Consider the following 21,450-nt stretch of genomic DNA (forward strand, 5'->3'; position numbering starts at 1 on the left):
CTCAAAATTTTCAGTCGGAAACGGGTAAATTCACACTATGTATAAAAAATTTTGGGCGAAAAAATGATAACATTACACTTACGAGCGAAAAAACGGAGGGGGCCAGGGCCACCCCTGGCCCCAACTAAGCTACGCCCTTGCCTGCTCGGTTATGAAACCTTTTATTTTATTTGTGTCGAGCCTGATTCTTTTAACGTTTTCGTCCAAGCTTCGTCACTGTTTTAGATATATATGTGTGTGTGTGAATATGTGACAGACATGTGTACTTGTTTTTTGTTAAACAAGAAGTAGTTAATTGGTTATAAGTTATAACTAGTGATTTTAAGTGAAAGGATCTACTAGCTAAATGTTAACCTATTCTTGTTTCTTATACAAAATTAGAAAAATTAATTTCTAGTTGTGTTATATGTTATGTTTCATGCTTACACAAAAAGAAAAGTACATATTCATATATTCATAAATCTTGCAGGTTTTGGGTTGTTGATGGTAGAACATTGGCAAAGAGAATAAAGACATGTGGTCTTCCTTATGTGCATGAAGACATTAAGGACAATGGAGCAAAATACTGGGAATGCCCACAATGCAGTTTCAGAATAGATATATGTAATGTAAGATATCAAATTTAAGTTCATTATTGGTGTTAAAGGGATTTGTTTAAAAAGCTTGCGGCTTTTAATTAATTAGGGATTTTCAAAAAAATGCGCTTGAAATTGACTGTGTCTGTAAACGAGCCGAGCTGAGCCTAAGCCAATATATATAGCTCGCTTGTTTCCCAGCTCATTTGGCTTGTTCAAATTAATAAAAAAATTTAATATTTAGTTTGTAAATTGTAATTTATGTTACTAAATGCATATTTTTATATACCAAAATGTGGAAAAAAATATATAATTTTAAAACTTTAAAATAAATAAGTTGGATCGAGCTTTATACAAGCTAAACTCGAGCTCAACATTTATGTTCATTAAGTTAAACAAGCCGAGCCGAGCTAGCTCATTTAACGTCGAGCATCACGAGGCCGAGCCCTACTTTTGACTTGTAAGTTGTAAATATAATTCTTATTTAAGTATATTAAAATTTATAATTATTTTTGAAGGAGTGGCCTGGACTCCCCAGTGGAGTGAAATTTGATCCAAGTGATATTGAGCTGTTGGATCACTTAGCAGCAAAATGTGGAGTCGGGAACGAAAGGCCACATGAACATATCGACGTTTTCATCCCTACAATCGACGCTGAGCAAGGAATATGTTACAGACATCCTGAACATCTTCCTGGTTAGCAGTTTAATTTCATGTCACATTTTTACCATTTATAACTTATTTGGCACTACATTTATATAAAATAAATAATCGTTGACAAGTATATTCGATCTTGTGATTTTGTAGGCGCGAGAAAAGATGGAAGCACATTTCATTTATTCTCTAGGACAACAAATGCATACGCGAAAGGCCATCAAAAGCGTAGGAAAATCTGTGACAGGTCTAGCTTAGAAAACAATGTTCGTTGGCACAAGACCGGTAAGACTAAGGCTATATTCAAGAATGGAGTTCAAATCGGATGCAAAAAGATATTGGTTCTTTATGGGACTTGAAGAAACGTGGATCGGCTCACTGGTAGACGATCAACTTTCCTCGGGTATGAGTGTGCTATATCACCGATGGTTCTCCGGAGTATGAATTCTTCCACCTACAAAATGAGCAGCATCGTGAACTTACCCCTCAGAAAGGGACAGAGGGGTTCTCTTTGGGGGAACGAAAGGCCACATGAACATATCGACGTTTTCATCCCTACAATCGACGCTGAGCAAGGAATATGTTACAGACATCCTGAACATCTTCCTGGTTAGCAGTTTAATTTCATGTCACATTTTTACCATTTATAACTTATTTGGCACTACATTTATATAAAATAAATAATCGTTGACAAGTATATTCGATCTTGTGATTTTGTAGGCGCGAGAAAAGATGGAAGCACATTTCATTTATTCTCTAGGACAACAAATGCATACGCGAAAGGCCATCAAAAGCGTAGGAAAATCTGTGACAGGTCTAGCTTAGAAAACAATGTTCGTTGGCACAAGACCGGTAAGACTAAGGCTATATTCAAGAATGGAGTTCAAATCGGATGCAAAAAGATATTGGTTCTTTATGGGACTTGAAGAAACGTGGATCGGCTCACTGGTAGACGATCAACTTTCCTCGGGTATGAGTGTGCTATATCACCGATGGTTCTCCGAAGTATGAATTCTTCCACCTACAAAATGAGCAGCATCGTGAACTTACCCCTCAGAAAGGGACAGAGGGGTTCTCTTTGGGGTAACCCTCCGGTGTGAGAATAAGAGATTGTAGGAGAATAATAATAATAATCTGAGAGTGAGTAAGGATTTAGAGTGTATTTTCTTGCTTACCTCCCCTTGTGGAGGTGGTGTGGTATTTATAGTGTTAGGGTTTCCAATGATTGGGCTCAGATCCCATTAGGGCCTTTATGGCCTCCTCCTATTGCTTCGCGCCACGTGTCCTTAGGACACCTGGTGCTTTTTCATTGATTATTCTCTGACCAAGGTAATTCACCTGACCCATGTGCAATCACGTGGTAGCACATGGGTTTTGCTGAGTTGTCCACCTTTCATTGGCAGCTGTCAACATCAGCATATTCTTTATTCCTTAAAGGATACCTTCTGGAAGGTTGTCTGATGAGCACAATCAGGGTTGTCCTTATCCTGATTTGGATAAGGACGATGTTGATTATGTGCATGGGTGATATGCGCCTATCCTGAGGATGCGCGAGGTCTTCTCTTTATTCTCACGCGCAGATGTTTCATGCGCAAGCATATGTAATATGCGTGAGCATATGTGATATGCGCCACGCGCAGATGTGATATGCGTGAGCATATATGATGCGTGAGCATATGTGATATGCGCCACGCGCAGATGTGATATGCGTGAGCATATATAGTGCGTGAGCATGTGATACGCGTGAGCATATGTGATGCGTGAGCATATGTGATATGCGTGAGCATATGTGATGCGTGAGAATATGTGATATGCGGGAGCATATGTGATATGCGCCATGCGCATAGGTTTTGGCTTTGTGCCTTCATGACATCTTGATTTGAAGCCTCTTGTCTATATCTTGTGGGTTGACCCGCCCCGCTCGATGTTAAGGCGGGTGCATACCTCTTCAAGCCCCCCCAGTCTAATGTGTGTCTTGTCTCGCGCGAGCGAGGTAAGATAGATATTAGACTTAATAGTTTGCTCTTTTAATAGGGTTTGTCTTTTCTTTTTTATTTCTCATCGTTGCGCGAAATTCTATCCTTTTGGTTGAAATGAATCGTCCATGTACGTGGTTGGTTGGTGCTGACATGCGTCAGAGATGGAGACATGTGTCAGACTTTTCGTGTGCTCGAGGTGCTACAGTTGCCTTTCATGTCTCCTCACACAGTGTCAGGAACACGTGTCGCGCTCGTGTTGGCCTGCACCTGCGAGTGGGGGCGCGTGAACTCTGATCAGTACCTGTTTCTTTCTCTCTCCTGGGCCTATAAAAGCAAGCCTTTTGAGTTGTTATTCTTCATCTTCATTGTTATTTCAGAGCTTTTTCTTTCCTTCCATTTTCATTCCGATTAAGAGCCTGTCTTTTGCTTCCAGATTTCCGTTCTTGAAGTAACCGCTGTTTGATTCACAGTTGTATGTCTGATAACCCAGACACCACAATCTCCCCCAGCAAACGCCGTGTAAAATCATTAGTCATGTCCACTTTGAAGAAGACCGGCAAGGGAAAACGGGCTGCCGAGGCCTCGTCGGAGGAGGTGGGGATGGGCAAAACAGTGAAGAGATGGGATGAGATTCCCTGCAAACTGAAACAGTCTGATTTCGACAGTCTCATCGCCTCTCAGGGTTTTCTCCCTGAGTACGGCTGTCTGCTCCCGACGGCCGGGCAAACGGCGGCAGATCCGCCCACCGGCTATATCTCCTTATACTGTCACTTTTTCACTCACTGTAACCTTCGTCTCCCGATGACAAGGTTCATGGGTGCGCTGCTTCAGTTTTATGGGATTCACATATCCCAAGTCCATCCTTGTGGACTAGTGCGCATGACTCATTTTGAGTTCATGTGCAAAGCTCAGCGCGAGGAGCCCACCCCTCGGCGCTTTCAATATTTTTACAAGCCAAAAATCCAAGATTCTTGCTTCTCATTCATACCTCGCAGTCAGAAGGTTAAGTGCTGCACTGTTTACTTCAAAAGCCTTCATGACTGGTCTGAGAAATTTTTTTATATTAAGGCTGGTGTGATTCCCATCCGTATGACCATGCGCGCGATCACTTCTGCGCCCGCGGATGAGAATGTTCTTAAGAACCCCACGGGCACGTGGGTTAACAAGTTAATTGCTGAACCATCCCCCGCCAAGAATATTTGCGAGGAGGCGCTGGTGGGGGTTGGTATGAGCAAGAGGTGGACCGACAGTGCGACTGAGCCTGTCATTCAAGTTGATGGCTTAGGTGAGTTATTAGCTCATTGCATTATTTCTGCGCGAATATAATTCGTTTTGCTGATATCATTTGTCTTGTATTATGCAGTAAGCAAGGAATACGTCCACGCCGCCTATGATGAGCATATGGAGGGTGGCTCTGTCGTGCTGGGCGCTGGGGAAGTTGCTTTCCACGATCGCTTCGATGATATGTACATCCCTGTTGATTTGGGATTTTGCTTTGACAGCGATGCGCCTGGTAAGCCTTTGTACTTATGCTTATGCCTTTAGAATACCAAATTTGGTTAACATTTCTGTTGCACGTATTGTAGATGCGCTCGAGAACTATGAGCTGGAGCTCGCGGAAGAAGAGGTGGAGGAAGAAGCTGAGGCGCCACAACTCAAGCGCAAAGCTAAAGGGAAAACTGGCGCAGGGGCCAGTAAAAAACAGAAGAAAAATGATGCCCCTGTTGCTCAGGATCCTCCTACTCAAGCGAAGGGACTTGAGAAAACCAAGGGGTTTACCTCCAAGTTTTCCTCGTCTTCTTTGCCTCGAGGTGTGGGCAGTCCTCCTGTCCACACGAGGTATGGTGCCGCCACCTCATCTCTTCGCGCGGCGGACAAGGGAAGCGGCGTTGCGCCTGCTGTTTCATCTTCTCCCACAGGTATACTTTGTTTATATTTTGTGGTTTTATGAGCGTGATTCCGATAGAGTTATTAATGAATCTTTGCTCGCTCAAATGTTTGTATAGCCGGCGACTTTGGTGGCTCAACCTCAGGCGCAGCAAGGTACCGAGGCTGCGCCGAAGGTTGCTTTGAAGTCCCTTGTTTTACCCTCGAAAAGGGGGAAAATGGACTTCATGGCGATGCTCAATTCGCGGACGGCGATGCGCCAAGGTATATATTGCGCTTTGATTTTCTGACTTTTTTCTTTTAGATCAAGTCATGAATCATTTCTCTTTGTTGGTTTTTTTTTTTCATAGGAATTATAGCTGGCACACAAGAAGCTGCTGGCGCCGGCGCCGGCGCCGTTGGTTCTGCTCCTGCTCCAACAAGCACTGAATCTCCTCTCATTGGGATTACTAAGGAGTAGGAGACTATTTTACGCGCTTATCTAGCGGCGTCGAGACCTCCCTCACCACCTCCTGCGCGCAGCCCTCCACGCGAGACTGGTTTTGATTTTTCCAAGTCGCAGGAGAAAAGACCTGTTACAGAGGATGATGAGGAGGTCAATTTTGAAGATTCCGATGGCGGCCGCGCAAGCCCTGTAGCGCCACGAGATTTTGTGGCGCAGCCTTCTCGTGGGGCTGGCGCTGACTTTTCTGCTTGCTCTCCGCAGGTATAAGTTCGTTTTGCTCCACTGTGCGGACTTCCATATTAGTGTTTAGATGACTAAAACGTTGCTTTGTGTTTGCAGGAAGCCAATCACATATACCGCCCGAGATGGAATATTACTGAGGATAGCTCATTTCAGTCCATGGGTGTGTGTGAAGACTTCTGGGCTCACTCTGTGCCTCCGGCTAAAATGAGGTTTCAGGAGGACCGCGCCCGCGTGGACTTGCTCAACGACCATCTTTTTGCTGGGTCTGCGTTCTTTGCTGCCTCCCAAGAGCTTCGCAATGATTATATAAAAGTGCGTGATGCTCTTGTGGAGGCCAAGCAAGAGGCTAAGGTTTCTGCTTGAAATCTTTCTGACGCTCGAGAGAGAGCTGAGAAACTCCAAGCAGAACTTAGCGAGAACCGAGCAAGTGCCAACGCTGCCTTTGTGAAGCGCGGTCATGAGCTGCAGGCTGCGCGGGAGAAGCTGCAGGCGGCAGAGGCGGATGCGGCCAGGTACGCGCGGCGAGCGCGTGATTTGGAGTTAGAGGCAGAGGCGCGTGATCAAACTCTTGTGCAGGCTATTACTGACAAATCTTTATTAGAGAGTGAGGTTGCGCGCCTGAAGAAAGAGTTCGAAGCTGCGCGGGCAGAAAAGGATGAAGCCCTGGCGGCAGCAGCGTCTAACAGCGAAGAGCTCGATGCTGCGCGAGCGGAAAGGAATGAGGCCTTGGCGGCAGCAGCGTCCGACAGAGAAGAGCTAAAACAGACCAAGGAAACTGTTGAGTTGTTAAACTCTCAGATTCCTGCTCTTGAGACGTCTGTTTCTTCCCTCGCGCAGGATCGCCAATGGCTAGTTTCACAGGGTATGACTCGTTGCGCTTATGCGATGAAATACTTAGACGAGTTTCAGACCCTTGTGATGGATTGCAATGCTGCGTCGCGCTTGGTGGGTCGAGCTGAAGGGTTTAAGGATGGCTATGAATATGGCATGCTGAAGAAGAATCCATCCGACTACCCTTATCAGCTCGACGTTGTCTGCGCTGACATGGCCGAGGTGGGGGAGAAGTATTTGAATACTCCCATTCCCATCCTTGAGCAGGTATTTTAACCTTAATGAGTTTACCTTGACTTATTTTCCTAGCCTTTTGTACTCATACTTTTCCTTGTGACTTGCAGATAGCCGCGCTTGCTGACCAGCCCGATCTCAACGCGCTAAAGAAATTACTTGACGAGTGTGAAGGGACTGGTGGCAGCGATGATGGCGCGGGCAATGCTGCCTCTGCTAGCGGCTCTGGCGTGGCCAAAGGACCTACTCCTGACACTATGGTGATAGAAGACGACTCCATTCAAGACGAACAGCTTGATTATGGTAAGTTTGGAGAAGACGAGGAGCGGGCTGCGCCAGATGCTGAGGGAGGAGCTAATGATGAGGACGATGAAGAGGCCGATGTTGATATAGAGACTTGAAAAGCCCTTCATGTTTTTTTTTTTTTTTTTTGTAGTTTTTATCTCATCATTTTGTAAATTTGTAAACTTCTATGTTTTTTAATGAAATTTTGTTTTTCCCTTATTCGCATCTTGCGCAATCCCAATTCATCTCTTTATATTGCATGTGTTTGCTTGTTGAATATAAGATATGCTTGAACATTGAAACTTGAACAAGGTTGTAAGGAAATTATTTTACTTAATCCTTGTCATATTTCAAGTTATTTTGCAATATTCTGAATATGCTGACACGTGCCTTGGCACTTCATTATTCCTCTTTTGCGCGACGTTATCGCGCATTTATTATAGAGAATTATGAATGAGTTTTTTAGCCTTTACGTGTCAGTATGTGCTACTCTGATATCCATTACAATCCCATGCGCGACCTCGACCTGAGACCTTAACAACTATGTTTTTGGCATGTGCTTTGCCTTAGCTGTGCTTAGGTATTTTATGGTTTAGCTGCGCAGCATGTAGGATGGATGTTGTGAGTGATTTGAGCCAAGGCTCGTATTATTGGGCTAAGGCCCTGAGCTAAGGCTCATATTATTGGGCTAAGGCCCTGACGTTTTAGAGTTAAAACTCGTTAACGCGTTTGAGCTTGAAGCTCGCGCATGTATGTTTTATTTCGTTTTATTTTTAGTTTTGATGTCAATACAATGTTGTCATATTGCTCAAAATTAATAAAGGAAAGTGTGAAACATGTATGCAAAAGGTAATAGAACACACATTAAGAGAAAATAGCGCTTATCATTATTCATAATGGCTTAAAAAGCCTTGATTACAAACTTGACAATTTTTACATGAAACATTTTCTAAGCTGCGCTGCATTCCATGTGCGCGGGATCTTTTTTCCATTCAAATATTTTAAAGCGTATGCGCCTTTTCCCAATTCTTCCGAGACTTGATAAGGTCCCTCCCAGTTGGGGGACATTTTTCCCGGGGGTATCGCGCGACGAGCTTCATTGTTCCGAAGGACAAAATCATTCTTCTTGAAGTGGCATTCTTTCACGCGCTGATTGTAATATTTTTCTAGTTTCTTCTTGTATTTGGCTTCACTGATGATAGCCGCCTCTCTGCGCCCTTCAAGTAAGTTGAGATCCAACCTCCTTTCGCACTCGTTATCTATCTTACTCATCATGAGCACTCTATGGGATGGGCATCCAATTTCTGCTGGAATCATAGCCTCCGTTCCATAGGTTAGGCTGAACGGGGATTCGCCATTGCTGGTTTTGCTTAATGTCCTGTGCGCCCACAGGACATTAGGTAGCTCCTCGACCCATGAATGGGATTCTCCCTCCAACCGTTTTTTCAGCCCATTCAGCAAGCTTTGGTTCGCGCGCTCCACTTGGCCATTCCCTTGAGGGTGGTATACTGAAGTGAAGACTTGGTTGATGTGCAATTCCTTGAGACAACTGGATATCTTCCTGTCAGTGAATTGTTTGCCATTGTCGCTCACAATTTCCATGGGCAGGCCAAAACGGCATATGATGTGGCTCCAAATAAATTGCTTCATTGCCTCGGCTGTGATTTTTGCTAGTGGCTTGGCTTTAACCCATTTCGTGAAATAGTCTACTGCCACTACCAAAATTTTACTCGCCCTTGCGCTTGCGGTAAGGGACCCACAATATCAATTGCCCATTTGTGGAAAGGCCATGCGGAGGTCACCGGAATCAAGTTGTTCTTTGGCCGCATGGTGTTTGGCGCATAGCTCTGACACGCTTTGCATTTTTGGATCTCTTTTAACGCGTCCAAGTACATGCCTGGCCAATAGTAACCTGCGTTCATTGCCTTGGCAACCACCATGCGCGGGCCGGCATGTATTCCACAGATTCCTTCGTGTATCTCTCTGATCACATAGCTTGCTTCCTCGGCATCCAGGCATTTCATGAGCGGTCCAAGATAAGAGCGTCGATATAACGTACCATCAAGCAGTTCGTAGTTCTGCGACTTGTGTCTTATCTTCCTCGCCTGTGCGCGATCGTCCGGTACCTTTCCCTCCTTCAAGAATTCCATTAATGGAGTTATCCATGATGAAGGTGTTGTATGAATTACAAGGACAGACTTCGCTCCCACCGACGGGTTGCTCATTACTTCCACCCTGACATCCTTGCCAAAGTGATCGAAGCTGGTTGATGCCATTTTGCTCAGCGCGTCGGCGGACTTGTTTTCACTGCGCGGAATATGTATGATTCTGAAGAAGTCAAATTGCTCGATGAGCTTCTTCGCCTGCTCTAAATACAGAGGCATGGTGTTCTCCTTGGCATCATAAAGGCCATTGACCTATGCTGCTACCAAGTATGAATCGATATGAGCCTCTAGCTTTTTAACTCCGAACTTGTGCGCGATGCGCAGACCAGCCAGCAGGGCTTCATACTCAGCTTCATTGTTGGTGCTCTTGAAATCCAACCTGATTGCGTAAGTATACTCATGACTTTCTGGATCCACCAGTTTGAGGCCTGCGCCGGACCCTTCGTTGTTTGAAGCTCCATCAGTGAATAATCTCCAAACATTTTCTTCATTATTGGCTTGCGGAGGGTCTACCTCGCGCTGAGCCTCTTCAATTTTTCCTTCAGGGATTTCTGCGATGAAATCAGCTAAGACTTGTCCCTTTATTGCTGGACGGGGCTTATAGGCGATCGTGTGCTCTCCTAATTCCAGCGCCCATTTTGTCAGCCTTCCTGAGAGCGCTGGACGCCGCAAGACTTGCTGGATGTTGTAACCAGTCAGGACTTCAATAGGATGACCATTGAAATATCTGTGAAGCTTGCGTGACGCATGCGTTAGTGATAAAACTAACTTTTCCATGATGGAGTAGCGCGTCTCAGGATCTGTCAGCACCCGACTTACATAATAGATTGGTGTTTGGATTCCCTTGCGATCCACCAACAACACTGAACCGATGGCGCGCTCTCCTGCTGACAGGTACAACGTTAGAGTTTCGCCAGGTAGTGGAGCTGTGAGCGCAGGCAGATTTATTAGACATTCTTTTATCTCATTGAAAGCTTGCTCGGCCTCAGGCGTCCACTTGAATTGGCTTTTCTTTAAGCAATTTCTCAATGTGTTAACGAATGGGGTAGATTTGCTTGCATGGTTCGCTAGGAACCTGTTAATTGATACCAATCTACCATTCAACTTTTGAACTTCCTTCATGGTGGATGGTGAGGGCATGTCAAGGATAGCCTCCACCTTCTCTGGGTTCACCTTGAAACCATCCTTGGTGACCATTACACCGAGAAATTTCCCTTCTTCTACGCCGAATGTGCATTTGCTCGGGTTGAGCTTCATGTTTACTTCCTTTAGGCGCCAAAGGGTTTCTTCGATGTCTTTGAGCATTTGTTTTTCCTCCCTGCTTTTAATCACCAAATCATCCACGTAGACTTCTAAGTTTCTTCCAATTTGCTCGTTGAAAACCGCATCCATGAGTCTTTGGTAAGTGGCTCCTGCATTCTTCAAACCAAAGGGCATTTTTGTGTAACAGAAAACACCCTTGTCAGTTCTGAAGGCAGTCTTGTCCTCATCTTGTGGTGCCATTTGAATTTGGTGATAGCCCTTATAGGTGTCCAGGAAACATTTGAGCTTAAATGGCGCCACAGAGTCCACCTTCGCGTCAATGTTTGGGAGGGGGTAACAATCTTTTGGACATGCTTTGTTGAGGTCCTTGAAATCAATGCACATCCTCCATGACTCGTTGCTCTTCTTTACCATCACAGGATTGGCTACCCATGTTTGGTATCGTATTGGGCGGATGATATTTGCGCGCAGTAGATCCTCTACTTGCTCATTCATGGCCTTTGCCTTCTCATCCCCCATGACTCTCTTCTTTTGAGCAATTGGCTCTACAGACTTGAACGTGTTGAGAGAATGTTGCGCCAGGTCTCGCGGAACCCCAGTCATATCAGAATGTTGCCACGCGAAGACCGACATATACGTTGTGAGCAATCTTTTCATTCTCAACCTTGTGTCGTCTGATATCGTAGCTCCAATTGTGATTGTTTGCTCTGGGAATTTTAGGTTGAGAATCCATTCCTCTGGCGCGTTGTTTGCCATTGGAAGTCTCATTCTTCCCTCTCGCGGTATACTTGTCACTGCGCACAAATGATCTCGGTATACAAATGTTACACCTGTTGGTGTTGGGAACCCCAACGCGCCGTGCGCTGGTGACGGTATGGCGTTGAATTGGGCAATCGTTCCTCTACCCAAGATCATATTATGGCATGAAGTGGTGGGCAAGACCAAGAAGTTGACAATTTCGGCTCGCTTGTGTTTCTCATCCCCCATAGTTAGTTCGAATTGTATCTGACCTAGGGGGTGAATAATTTCATTTGAGACACCCGAGATTGGTGCATTCACAATTTCGAGCCTTGCTTGGTCTGCTGGATCCAACTTCCTGAAACATTGCTCATACATGATGTCTGATTCACTGCCGGTGTCCACCAGGACTTTTGACACCTCATAATGAGCAATGTGTGTAGTGATGACTAGAGGACTGCTGATAGACGGGCCTCCTCTGATTCTTGGGAAGATTACTTGTTGCTCGCGCCAATCTCCTTGGACTTGCGCGCTTCTCTTTCTCGATCTTTGCCCTTGCCTTCCTCCCTCGGCTACACATATTCTTTTGAATTTTTTACTGGCTGGGGCTCCATCTGGCTGTTCATTATCTGGTCTTGGGTTTTTCACCAGGTGAGCCAACTTGCCTGATTTTACATCTCTTTCAATCGCATCCTTCAAATGGTAGCATGCATCGGTGTTGTGCCCTGTGGACTTGTGAAACTCACAATACTTGCCACTGTTTGGTGGTCCCTTATGGAGTAATGGCTTGGGGCTATTAAACTGGACATTCTCTGTGCTTAACACTTGCGAAGGCGTTTTGGTGAGGGGAGTCCATATTCTTGGTAGAGGTCTGTTAGGCTCTCTGCCGCCTTCCCTCTTGTCACCCTCTCCGCGATTACGAATGTCTTTTTGGGGCTGGGGTGAACTTGGTTGCGCCTACTTTTCTGCGGGAGAAAAACTGGTTTGTTGCAACCTGGACCATACGGAGTTTTGTTTGCCCCTCCTTTCATTGTTGCGTGGTGCTTCTGTTTGATGCCCTCTATCTCTTGCTATATCTTGGGCAATTTGTTTTTCATTTCGCGCGAAGACTCGCGATGCTTCCATTAGCTTAGCCCAGGTGGTTGGCATGCCATCTCTGCTCACGAGAGCTCTGCGGAGTTGATCACTGCGCGCACCTTGTATAAAGGCCACGCGCAAGAGTTGCTCAGTGATACCTCCAATTGCAAGAGATTCCTGATTGAAACGGGTTATGTAGTCTTCAATGGTTTCATCATTCCTGCGCACGCAGTGCATGATGTCATCGGGGTCGCGCGTGTGTCTGCGCTGCTGTACAAAGTGAGCCTGGAACTTCTCCAATAGCTCTTCGAACCCATCGATTTGTCCAGTCGGCAAGCTTTCGAACCAGACACGCGCTGCGCCCGTGAGGCAGCGAGCAAACATGTGACACCATGTTGGCATCGTCCAGCTTTCTAGGTTTCCAGTGTTGTAAAAACCTTGTAAGAAATCGTCTGGATCTGTTGTGCCATCGTACTTGCCCAAACCACTTGGCATCTTGGTTTTGTGTTGAATGGGAGCCTTCGCGATGCGTTCAGTGAATTTTGAATGCTTCACCAAGATGGCTGGCCTATATGGTGTGGTTACGTCTACTTGCCCTCTCGCTGGTGGGTTGTACGGTGTGTACAGATCCATATCGGCTTTGGCTTCAGGCGCTATGTTCATGTGCGCGCGGAGCTGTGAGCCTCCTACATGAGTATCTCGCGTCTTCCTCATGCTGTGCACTTCTTCATTACTAAAATCAGCGTGTTCGGTGTGAACAGAGTGACCATCTTCCGGCGCGCGCGCGCCCTTTTTGTTGTTCCCTGAATGGTTTGCTTATCAAATGCGAGCCTTTGTGTTAAGTCGGCTAACTTTTTGTGTTTGACCAGCTCATTGTATTTGTCCATTAAACGCCGTTGTTCGTTTATGAGCCATTCTTTAGGGTCATTGGTTTCAACTTCTGGACCCATTGGTCCTTTTTGTTTTGCACCAGTCAGATTTTGGAACGTGAGATCGTCTGGAGGAATTTCAGTCTGGCTATGAGGAGTTGTGATGAAGGGATGGTTACTGGTGGTGCGCGCAGAATCACGCGGCGCCCTCAGAAACTGCTGTCCCTCATTAACATCCTCAAGCTCATTATCCTCCAGAACTTGATCGCTGTTTCGAACACCGGAAACCATGGTGAAGAATTTTAGAGAGAACTGATGAGATAGTGGTTTTGTTGCCGTTGTAACAGGTGATGGCGCCAATGAAGAAACGTGGATCGGCTCACTGGTAGACGATCAACTTTCCTCGGGTATGAGTGTGCTATATCACCGATGGTTCTCCGGAGTATGAATTCTTCCACCTACAAAATGAGCAGCACCGTGAACTTACCCCTCAGAAAGGGACAGAGGGGTTCTCTTTGGGGTAACCCTCCGGTGTGAGAATAAGAGATTGTAGGAGAATAATAATAATAATCTGAGAGTGAGCAAGGATTTAGAGTGTATTTTCTTGCTTACCTCCCCTTGTGGAGGTGGTGTGGTATTTATAGTGTTAGGGTTTCCAATGATTGGGCTCAGATCCCATTAGGGCCTTTTTGGCCTCCTCCTATTGCTTCGCGCCACGTGTCCTTAGGACACCTGGTGCTTTTTCATTGATTATTCTCTGACCAAGGTAATTCACCTGACCCATGTGCAATCACGTGGTAGCACATGGGTTTTGCTGAGTTGTCCACCTTTCATTGGCAGCTGTCAACATCAGCATATTCTTTATTCCTTAAAGGATACCTTCTGGAAGGTTGTCTGATGAGCACAATCAGGGTTGTCCTTATCCTGATTTGGATAAGGACGAGGTTGATTATGTGCATGTGTGATATGCGCCTATCCTGAGGATGCGCGAGGTCTTCTCTTTATTCTCACGCGCAGATGTTTCATGCGCAGATGTTTCATGCGCAAGCATATGTAATATGCGTGAGCATATGTGATATGCGCCACGCGCAGATGCGCCACGCGCAGATGTGATATGCGTGAGCATATATGATGCGTGAGCATATGTGACATGCGCCACGCGCAGATGTGATATGCGTGAGCATATATGGTGCGTGAGCATGTGATACGCGTGAGCATATGTGATGCGTGAGCATATGTGATATGCGTGAGCATATGTGATGCGTGAGCATATGTGATATGCGCCATGCGCATAAGTTTTGGCTTTGTGCCTTCATGACATCTTGATTTCAAGCCTCTTGTCTATATCTTGTGGGTTGACCCGCCCCGCTCGATGTTAAGGCGGGTGCATACCTCTTCAGGACTGTTGTTGGTGGATCAAAACCATGTAAATCAAATTGGATTATGCATCAATATCATCTAGGAACAAATGAAGATGAAAAGGAGGATGAATATGTGGTATGTAAGATATATTATCAAGTACAAAAAGAGACTCATGAGAATATTAATGTTCGTGTTGTAGACGATCAAGATTCGGATCCTAGAACTCCAATGATCAACGCTTCTGATCCGCTTGGGCCAGGAAAGACTCCCCTATATGAAGATGTTACATGTGATAATGTTGTCGATAACGTTATAATCGAGTCACCAGCACAGGTTGGTAACCAGATATTTTTACAGTTAAGCCACTTGTCCAATAAAAGCTGTAATTTACCTGATCCTGTTGTTATATGGTACTGACTATATTTCTTTTGCATATGAAAACTTAAGGATGAACTAAGCGCACCGGCTTGTGGGGATGATTCTAAATCGTTCTCTAGGGAAGACAATGTGGATGATCCATCCGGTTCGAAATTGTGTACCAACGATGCTACAGGAGCCGCTACAGACTATCTCGAGAATTTGGACTTGGGTAGTCCGTCTTATGTCAACCTTGCGGTAAGTTTAGCTATTCACTCATATTCTATCTAATTTTCGTGAAATAACGAGGGAAAAGTTGTATTGTTGTTGATCCTTGAAACTAGGGGTGGCAAATGTGACTCATAGGTTGAATGAGCTGTATTAAAATGTATATAACGGGTCAGAATGAGTCAAACTAAAAAAATAAAATGATTGAAACATGTCAAAAAAGTTGACATTTCTTGAGGTTTTTTTATGGAACGAGAAACGGAGGAAACTTTTTAGTACTTTTACTTTTTTAGTTTTTGATTTATATTTCTGTTTATGATTTTTTAATTATTTTTTTGAATTTTTTTAATGAGGGGCTTTTGAAATTGGTCAAAATGGGTTGAGATTTCAAAAACACCTCACCAAAAAATTCAAAATTTTTTTTTTTAAAATCATAACTCAAAATATAAATCAAAAGGTAAAATTACTAAAAAGTTTCTTCTGTTTTTCTCGTTCCATAAAAAAAAACTTGAGAAATGTCAACCCGTTTTGACCCGTTTTATTCATTTTCTTTTTTTAGTTTGAACAATTCCGTCCCATTATATACATTTTAATACAACCCAATGGGTGACATTGCCACCTCTACTTGAAAGCTAATGCAATTGCTTCATTAATATATCTGAATGCAGGACTTGTATTTTCCAAGTGATGAAGATAGCTTCTCAGGGTGGTTAGATTGGGAATTATAAAGATGTGAAGTTTTTTAACTTTTAACCACAAGTTTTGTTGGATATGGATCACACAAGACAAGCAGGCCGGGCACTTAGGGAGTGTTTGTGATTGCTTCTTTAAAGTGCTTATTGCTTTTTGGAGAGGCAAAATGGCCCTCCAAAAGCACCTAAAAGGTGAAGGTGCTTTTGGAGGGCCATTTTGGACATTTTTGAAGCTTTTAGATGCTTTTGGAGGGCCATTTTAGACATTTTGCCTCTCCAAAAAGCAATAAGCACTTTAAAGAAGCAATACCTAACACCTCCTTACTGCCTTGTGACATGTATATAGCAACTTTCATAAGACTAGTTCATGGTTTTTGATGTATCAAGTACTTTGAGTGATGTGTTGTATGTTGTTCTGTTTGGTATGTTTTTCTACAAACCAAGTGGACTATGGATGTCTTTGTAGTTGTTGATTTATGTGCTAGTTATTAAAAAGTAAGTTAAGGTTGTTAGACAATTATTTTAGGCACAACGATTTTTTAATTTTTTTTTCACTTAAATGTTTATTAGTTATTACGTCTTAAAAACTTTAGTTCATGTTGTAAGTTATGGCCAAAACTATAGAAGGCTAGAAGCTAATGTGTAGTAAAAACGTCTTACTTTTGGGCATTTTGCGTCATGTGACATCCTCGTCATCAATGAAGAGTTTTGCAAAAAGTGGCGTAGTAGGCAAAACTCCACAACTCTCCTACAATAATTACATATATTCCCCTCTCTCTCCCTCTCCACACACAACTTTATCAAAACTCGTGCCATGTGTGGCGTTTTGTACAAAACGCTATGTTGAAAACGCCGAAGGAAAAAAGTGGGGGGGGGGGGGATTCACCAGCGTTTCAGAGCCAAAGCGTCACAAAGTTGTGGCACTACGAATGGTCTTATAAGATAAATAGTGAAAGCAATGAGACGTGAAAAAATATAACTTTCCACTAATTTACTTTTCACATCGAATTTGTAACCATAATGGTCATTTTCTCAAATGAATGATTTGCAGACCTATCGATTCTAAAAAACTTTGGAACGTTCGGACCAATCGAACTTTTCGTAAATCGAAGCGATCTTTCATATAAAATATATAGTAGAAAGTAATAACTCTTAATTTTATATGGTTACTATTTGTCATGCTATATAATTATGGGAGCGTGTAGAACATTAATTAAATCGTATAAATAAAGATGAAGAACGGGATATGAGTGCTCTAAGTTTATGTTACAAGCTAGAACATTTGTAATCATTTATAATCGCTCTAAAACTAAGAAGCATGAGTTCCAGGTTTAATCTCTACATACAACATTTTGGGGAGAGCATGATGACTCAGTAAAGGAAAATCGAGATTTTGTGATCTTCGGATCGATCCGAGGACATCCATGTTTAGCCTTCGAATGAGTGAGTTTTCCCCGGAACATAGATATTTTAGAAACTCATATACGGTGACCTTTTGTTATTGTTATTGGATCACTCCATATGAAATACATAGGCGATTCTCTGTTTGTTAAATTTTCTACAAACAAGTTTCAAGTTTTTAAGATATGAAAAAAAAAGTATATTGGTTTTTATTAATCTCAACTATCGCCTTTTGGTCGCTGCCGGTTCCAGCTAACGAATTGGCTGGTGACGGTCCCAACTTTTAACGTATTTGTTCCCAATGGTCCGCGACTAACAGAATCCTAACGCCGTTAGTTGCAGATCGCCGGAAAAACGTTTTTGCCTTGAAAAGTCACATTTTTTTGCCAGAAAACTCAACATTTTCATCCCAAACATCTTTGTAACTTTGTATTGGACATTTAAAAACCTTTTTTTAGTAAAACCCCATTTATTGGGTCGCCAAAACCCTAAAACCATCGTCGAAATCGATTGGTGGTGCTCAATTCGTTAAAAGTTGGGACCGTTGAGATTCTATAACTAACGGTGTTAAGATTCTATTAGTCGCGTACTGTTGAGAACAAGTACATTAAAAATTGAGACCGTCAGCAGCCAATTCGTAAGTTGAGACCGACAACGATAAAAAAGATAGTCGAGATTAATAAAAAAAAATAATAACAAAAGAAATGAATTTTGATAAAACAAAAGGCCTAAAACCCTGAATGAAACCCCTGTCCACCTTCACCCAGAACCGCCGAACACCTTCGTCAAATCACAGGATCATCAGCCATGGAAGCTAATACTTAACAAACTCAAATACCCTTCAACACCCACTTCCATATGTCAATGCTTGCATCAAATAACCTTCAAAAACGCTGCTTTCAAACCCTCACATCCCGTTTCATCACCAATTACTCCAAGTACGTATCTTTACACATAACCCATATCCCATATTATTATTTGAAAATATTGAAATTGAAATTAATCTAATTATGTATCATTTCAGGGATGTGAAGTTATTAACAGACACTACACCCAATTTGAAACATGGGTATTCAACCGGGTCCAAGTTGGTACCTGGAAACAATAATAATAATAATAATAATAATAATAATAATAATAATAATAATAATAATTATAATAATAATTTGAGTTCAATTAGGTTGTGGAATTGGGTATATGGTTTTCGGGCGTATTCGACCTCGAAAGGGCGGAGTATGAGGAGTAAAGTGGAGATGAGGATGAAGAAAGAGTCGGGTAAAACGCTACGGGAGATCAGGAGAGCTAAAAAGATTCAGAAGAAGCTGATGACCGATGAGGAACGACTTATTTATAATCTCAAAAGGGTATGATTTATGTATATCGTGTGTTATGTCCGCGGTTTGGTTTATTTGTTTAGTTTGTCGGCTTTTGGTTCGGTTAATAACTATAAATGCATGAAATGAAGATATAACTGTAAACGAACCGAACGAGCGTGAACAAAGGCATGTTTGTGTTCGTTCATATAACTTTAAACGAACAAGAACATGAACACTTAATCGGACAAATATTTGTGTTCATGTTCGTTCATTTATGTTCTTTCATTTAAAATCTAAACGAACAATTCACGAACATAATTGAACAAAGTTAAACGAACATAAATGAATAAACGTAAAAAAACGTGAACATAAAGGAACAGCCCCAAGTGAATTAGCCAATTGGTTTTTGGTTAATCGGTTTGGTTTAATTGTTTAGTTTGTCGGTTTTTGGTTTGGTTAATAACAAAATAAAATTCGGGCTATCATTTTTGCTTAAAAGTACATAAAATGGATGCATAAATACATGAAATGAAGATATATAGGCCTTTAAACGAACCGACCTAGTGTGAACAAGGGCATGTTCGTGTTCGTTCATTTAACTTTAAACGAACAAGATCACGGACACTTAATTGGAAAAACATTTGTGTTCATGTTCGTTCTTAATAATGAACATGTTTGTGTTCGTTCGTTCGTTTAAAATATAAGCGAACAGTTCATAAACAAAAACAAACATAAATGAACATGATTGAACAAAGGTAAACGGACATATGTGAATAAACATAAAAAAACACAAACACAAACGAACATAAATGAACACAAACAAACATAAATAAACGAACATAACTGAACGAATGAAACAAGTGTTCATGTCCGTTCGTTTATTAAATGAATGAACAAAAATGAGCTTCCCGCCGAACGGTTCACGAGCAGTTCAGTGTTCAGTTCGGTTACAGGCCTTGATAAATACATGAAATGGAGGCATAAAAGCTAAAAGTATAAGAAAATATGAATGGTTCGGTTAATTTCGCTTTACCGAGGGTACAAAAAAAACTGAACCAATTTTAGGTTAATTCGGTTTGTTTTCGTCGGTTTTTGGTTCAGTTTCAGTTAATGGTTCTTTCTCACTCTTAAATCCTAATTGTGACTGATGCAGGCCAAGAAGAAAGTGGCATTACTTCTTCAAAAGCTGAAGAAATACGAGCTCCCGGAGTTACCACCTCCGAGGCATGATCCCGAGCTACTGACCGCTGAGCAAATTCAGGCGTTAAGGAAGATCGGTTTCAGAAATAGGAATTATGTACCCGTTGGTGTTCGTGGAGTGTTTGGAGGTGTGGTTCAAAACATGCACATGCATTGGAAGTTTCATGAAACCGTGCAGGTTTGCTGTGACAATTTCCCAAAAGAAAAGATTAAGGAAATGGCCACCATGCTTGCGAGATTAAGCGGGGGCATTGTGGTCAATATACATAATGTCAAAACGATTATCATGTTTCGTGGTAGGAATTATAGACAACCGAAGAATTTGATACCGATCAATACTCTTACCAAACGAAAGGTTTGACTTTTATCTTATAGACAACCCAAGAATTTTATTATTATTATAATTATTATTATTATTAATAAAAATAATATTAATAATATGCAGGCGTTATTTAAAGCTAGATTTGAACAAGCGCTCGATTCACAAAAACTAAATATTAAGAATATAGAGCAGCAACTTAGGAGAATGAGTATAAACCCTGATGATCCGGTTGCAATGGCGAGTATACAACGAGTGGCGTCTACTTTCTTTAATGCGATAGATAAGAAAGAAGGAAGCCCGTATGTGTTTCACGGTGAAAAGTCCGGTGGGCCCGGTGGTGTGACGGTTAAAGACGAAGACGAGGAAGCGAGTGAAGACAGTGATCAAGAAGAGCTTGATAAGTTTATAGCGGAGATAGAAGACGCAGCCGATAAAGAATGGGAAATTGAAGAAGCTGCAGAGAAAGAAGAAGTTAACAGAATTCGGTATTTGTATAAAGAAGATTACGATGGTAGGTATACGAAACCGGGAATGGGTAGGATGGCCCCACAGAGGAGTAACGATGACGTGGATGATGGTGACGAGGCTGACTCGGATGATGGTCGGATTTATGATGTTCCGAAAGTTGAAAGATGGAAGAGGGGTAAAAATGGAAAAGGTGATAATGGTGCTAGGTTTAACAGACGAGATGTAGAAGAGTCTGAGTCGGAAGAGTTGTTGGATGATTTGGAGAATGTTATGTTTGAATCTGATGAAGAAAATGAATCGAGGTCGTCTTTTAACGCTGCAAATTATGACAATGAAAGTAAGGTGAAAACAACAAAAAATGCGGATGAAGATTGGGAGAGCGATTAGCGTGGAGGTATCGTTTAATTAAAAAAAATGGTTATTATCATGCTAATATAGTATAACCATTTTTAGTGTTCATGCAGGATAAATTGTTATATATTTTGAAGCGGTACAACTGAAATAATCTGACGATGTAACAAAGAAATTGTGGTGCAATAGGATTGAGATCTTGAACTGCGATGAAGGCAACGTTCCGAGTAAAATATGCAGGATGAATCTAATTTGAATTTGTATTGGTTTAGTACCATGAACTGTGTAGGGAGTTCTCATGCATGTCTTACAATATTTTTTTTATAAAAAATAACTGGTTAAATATGATGTCTTACTGTTTTATGCATTAATCTGGAACTATGAGTTTGTACAAAAGGAGTGCATTTATTTGAGCATGAGTTAGTGTTATCCAAATATATATGGTAACCATCCATATTTGTTTATTTGTTTTACTGATTTGTGATGAAAATAGAAGTGTTTTATCATT

General features: G+C 42.4%; 1 protein-coding gene across 2 annotated transcripts; it reads left to right on the forward strand.

Annotated features, from left to right (window-relative positions):
• Positions 1-18,022: 18,022 nt before the first annotated feature.
• Positions 18,023-21,216, forward strand: LOC143583661 (CRM-domain containing factor CFM9, mitochondrial-like). Of its 2 annotated transcripts, none has more exons than XM_077065905.1 (5): positions 18,023-18,223; positions 18,310-18,649; positions 19,755-20,156; positions 20,247-20,985; positions 21,056-21,216. In XM_077065905.1, the coding sequence occupies exons 1-4, from the start codon at positions 18,144-18,146 to the stop codon at positions 20,976-20,978; spliced, it is 1,554 nt and encodes a 517-aa protein (XP_076922020.1). In that variant the 5' UTR covers positions 18,023-18,143; the 3' UTR covers positions 20,979-20,985; positions 21,056-21,216. The 2 variants fall into 2 exon arrangements, with proteins under 2 accessions (XP_076922020.1, XP_076922019.1); XM_077065904.1 differs by having other exon boundaries at positions 21,045-21,214.
• The last annotated feature ends 234 nt before the right edge of the window (positions 21,217-21,450 follow it).

The sequence above is a fragment of the Bidens hawaiensis genome, unplaced genomic scaffold, assembly GCF_021521415.1.
Source record: "Bidens hawaiensis isolate Kalapana, Puna unplaced genomic scaffold, B.hawaiensis_p1.1 tig00032489_1, whole genome shotgun sequence".
In the NCBI taxonomy this organism is placed as follows: domain Eukaryota; kingdom Viridiplantae; phylum Streptophyta; class Magnoliopsida; order Asterales; family Asteraceae; genus Bidens; species Bidens hawaiensis.

Coding starts and splice junctions, on each gene's coding strand:
- LOC143583661 (XM_077065905.1), top strand. CDS start 18,144: ATGTCAATGCTTGCATCAAATAACCTTCAAAAACGCTGCTTTCAAACC. Junction 18,224..18,309: donor TTCATCACCAATTACTCCAA/GTACGTATCTTT, acceptor GTATCATTTCAG/GGATGTGAAGTTATTAACAG. Junction 18,650..19,754: donor TTATTTATAATCTCAAAAGG/GTATGATTTATG, acceptor TGACTGATGCAG/GCCAAGAAGAAAGTGGCATT.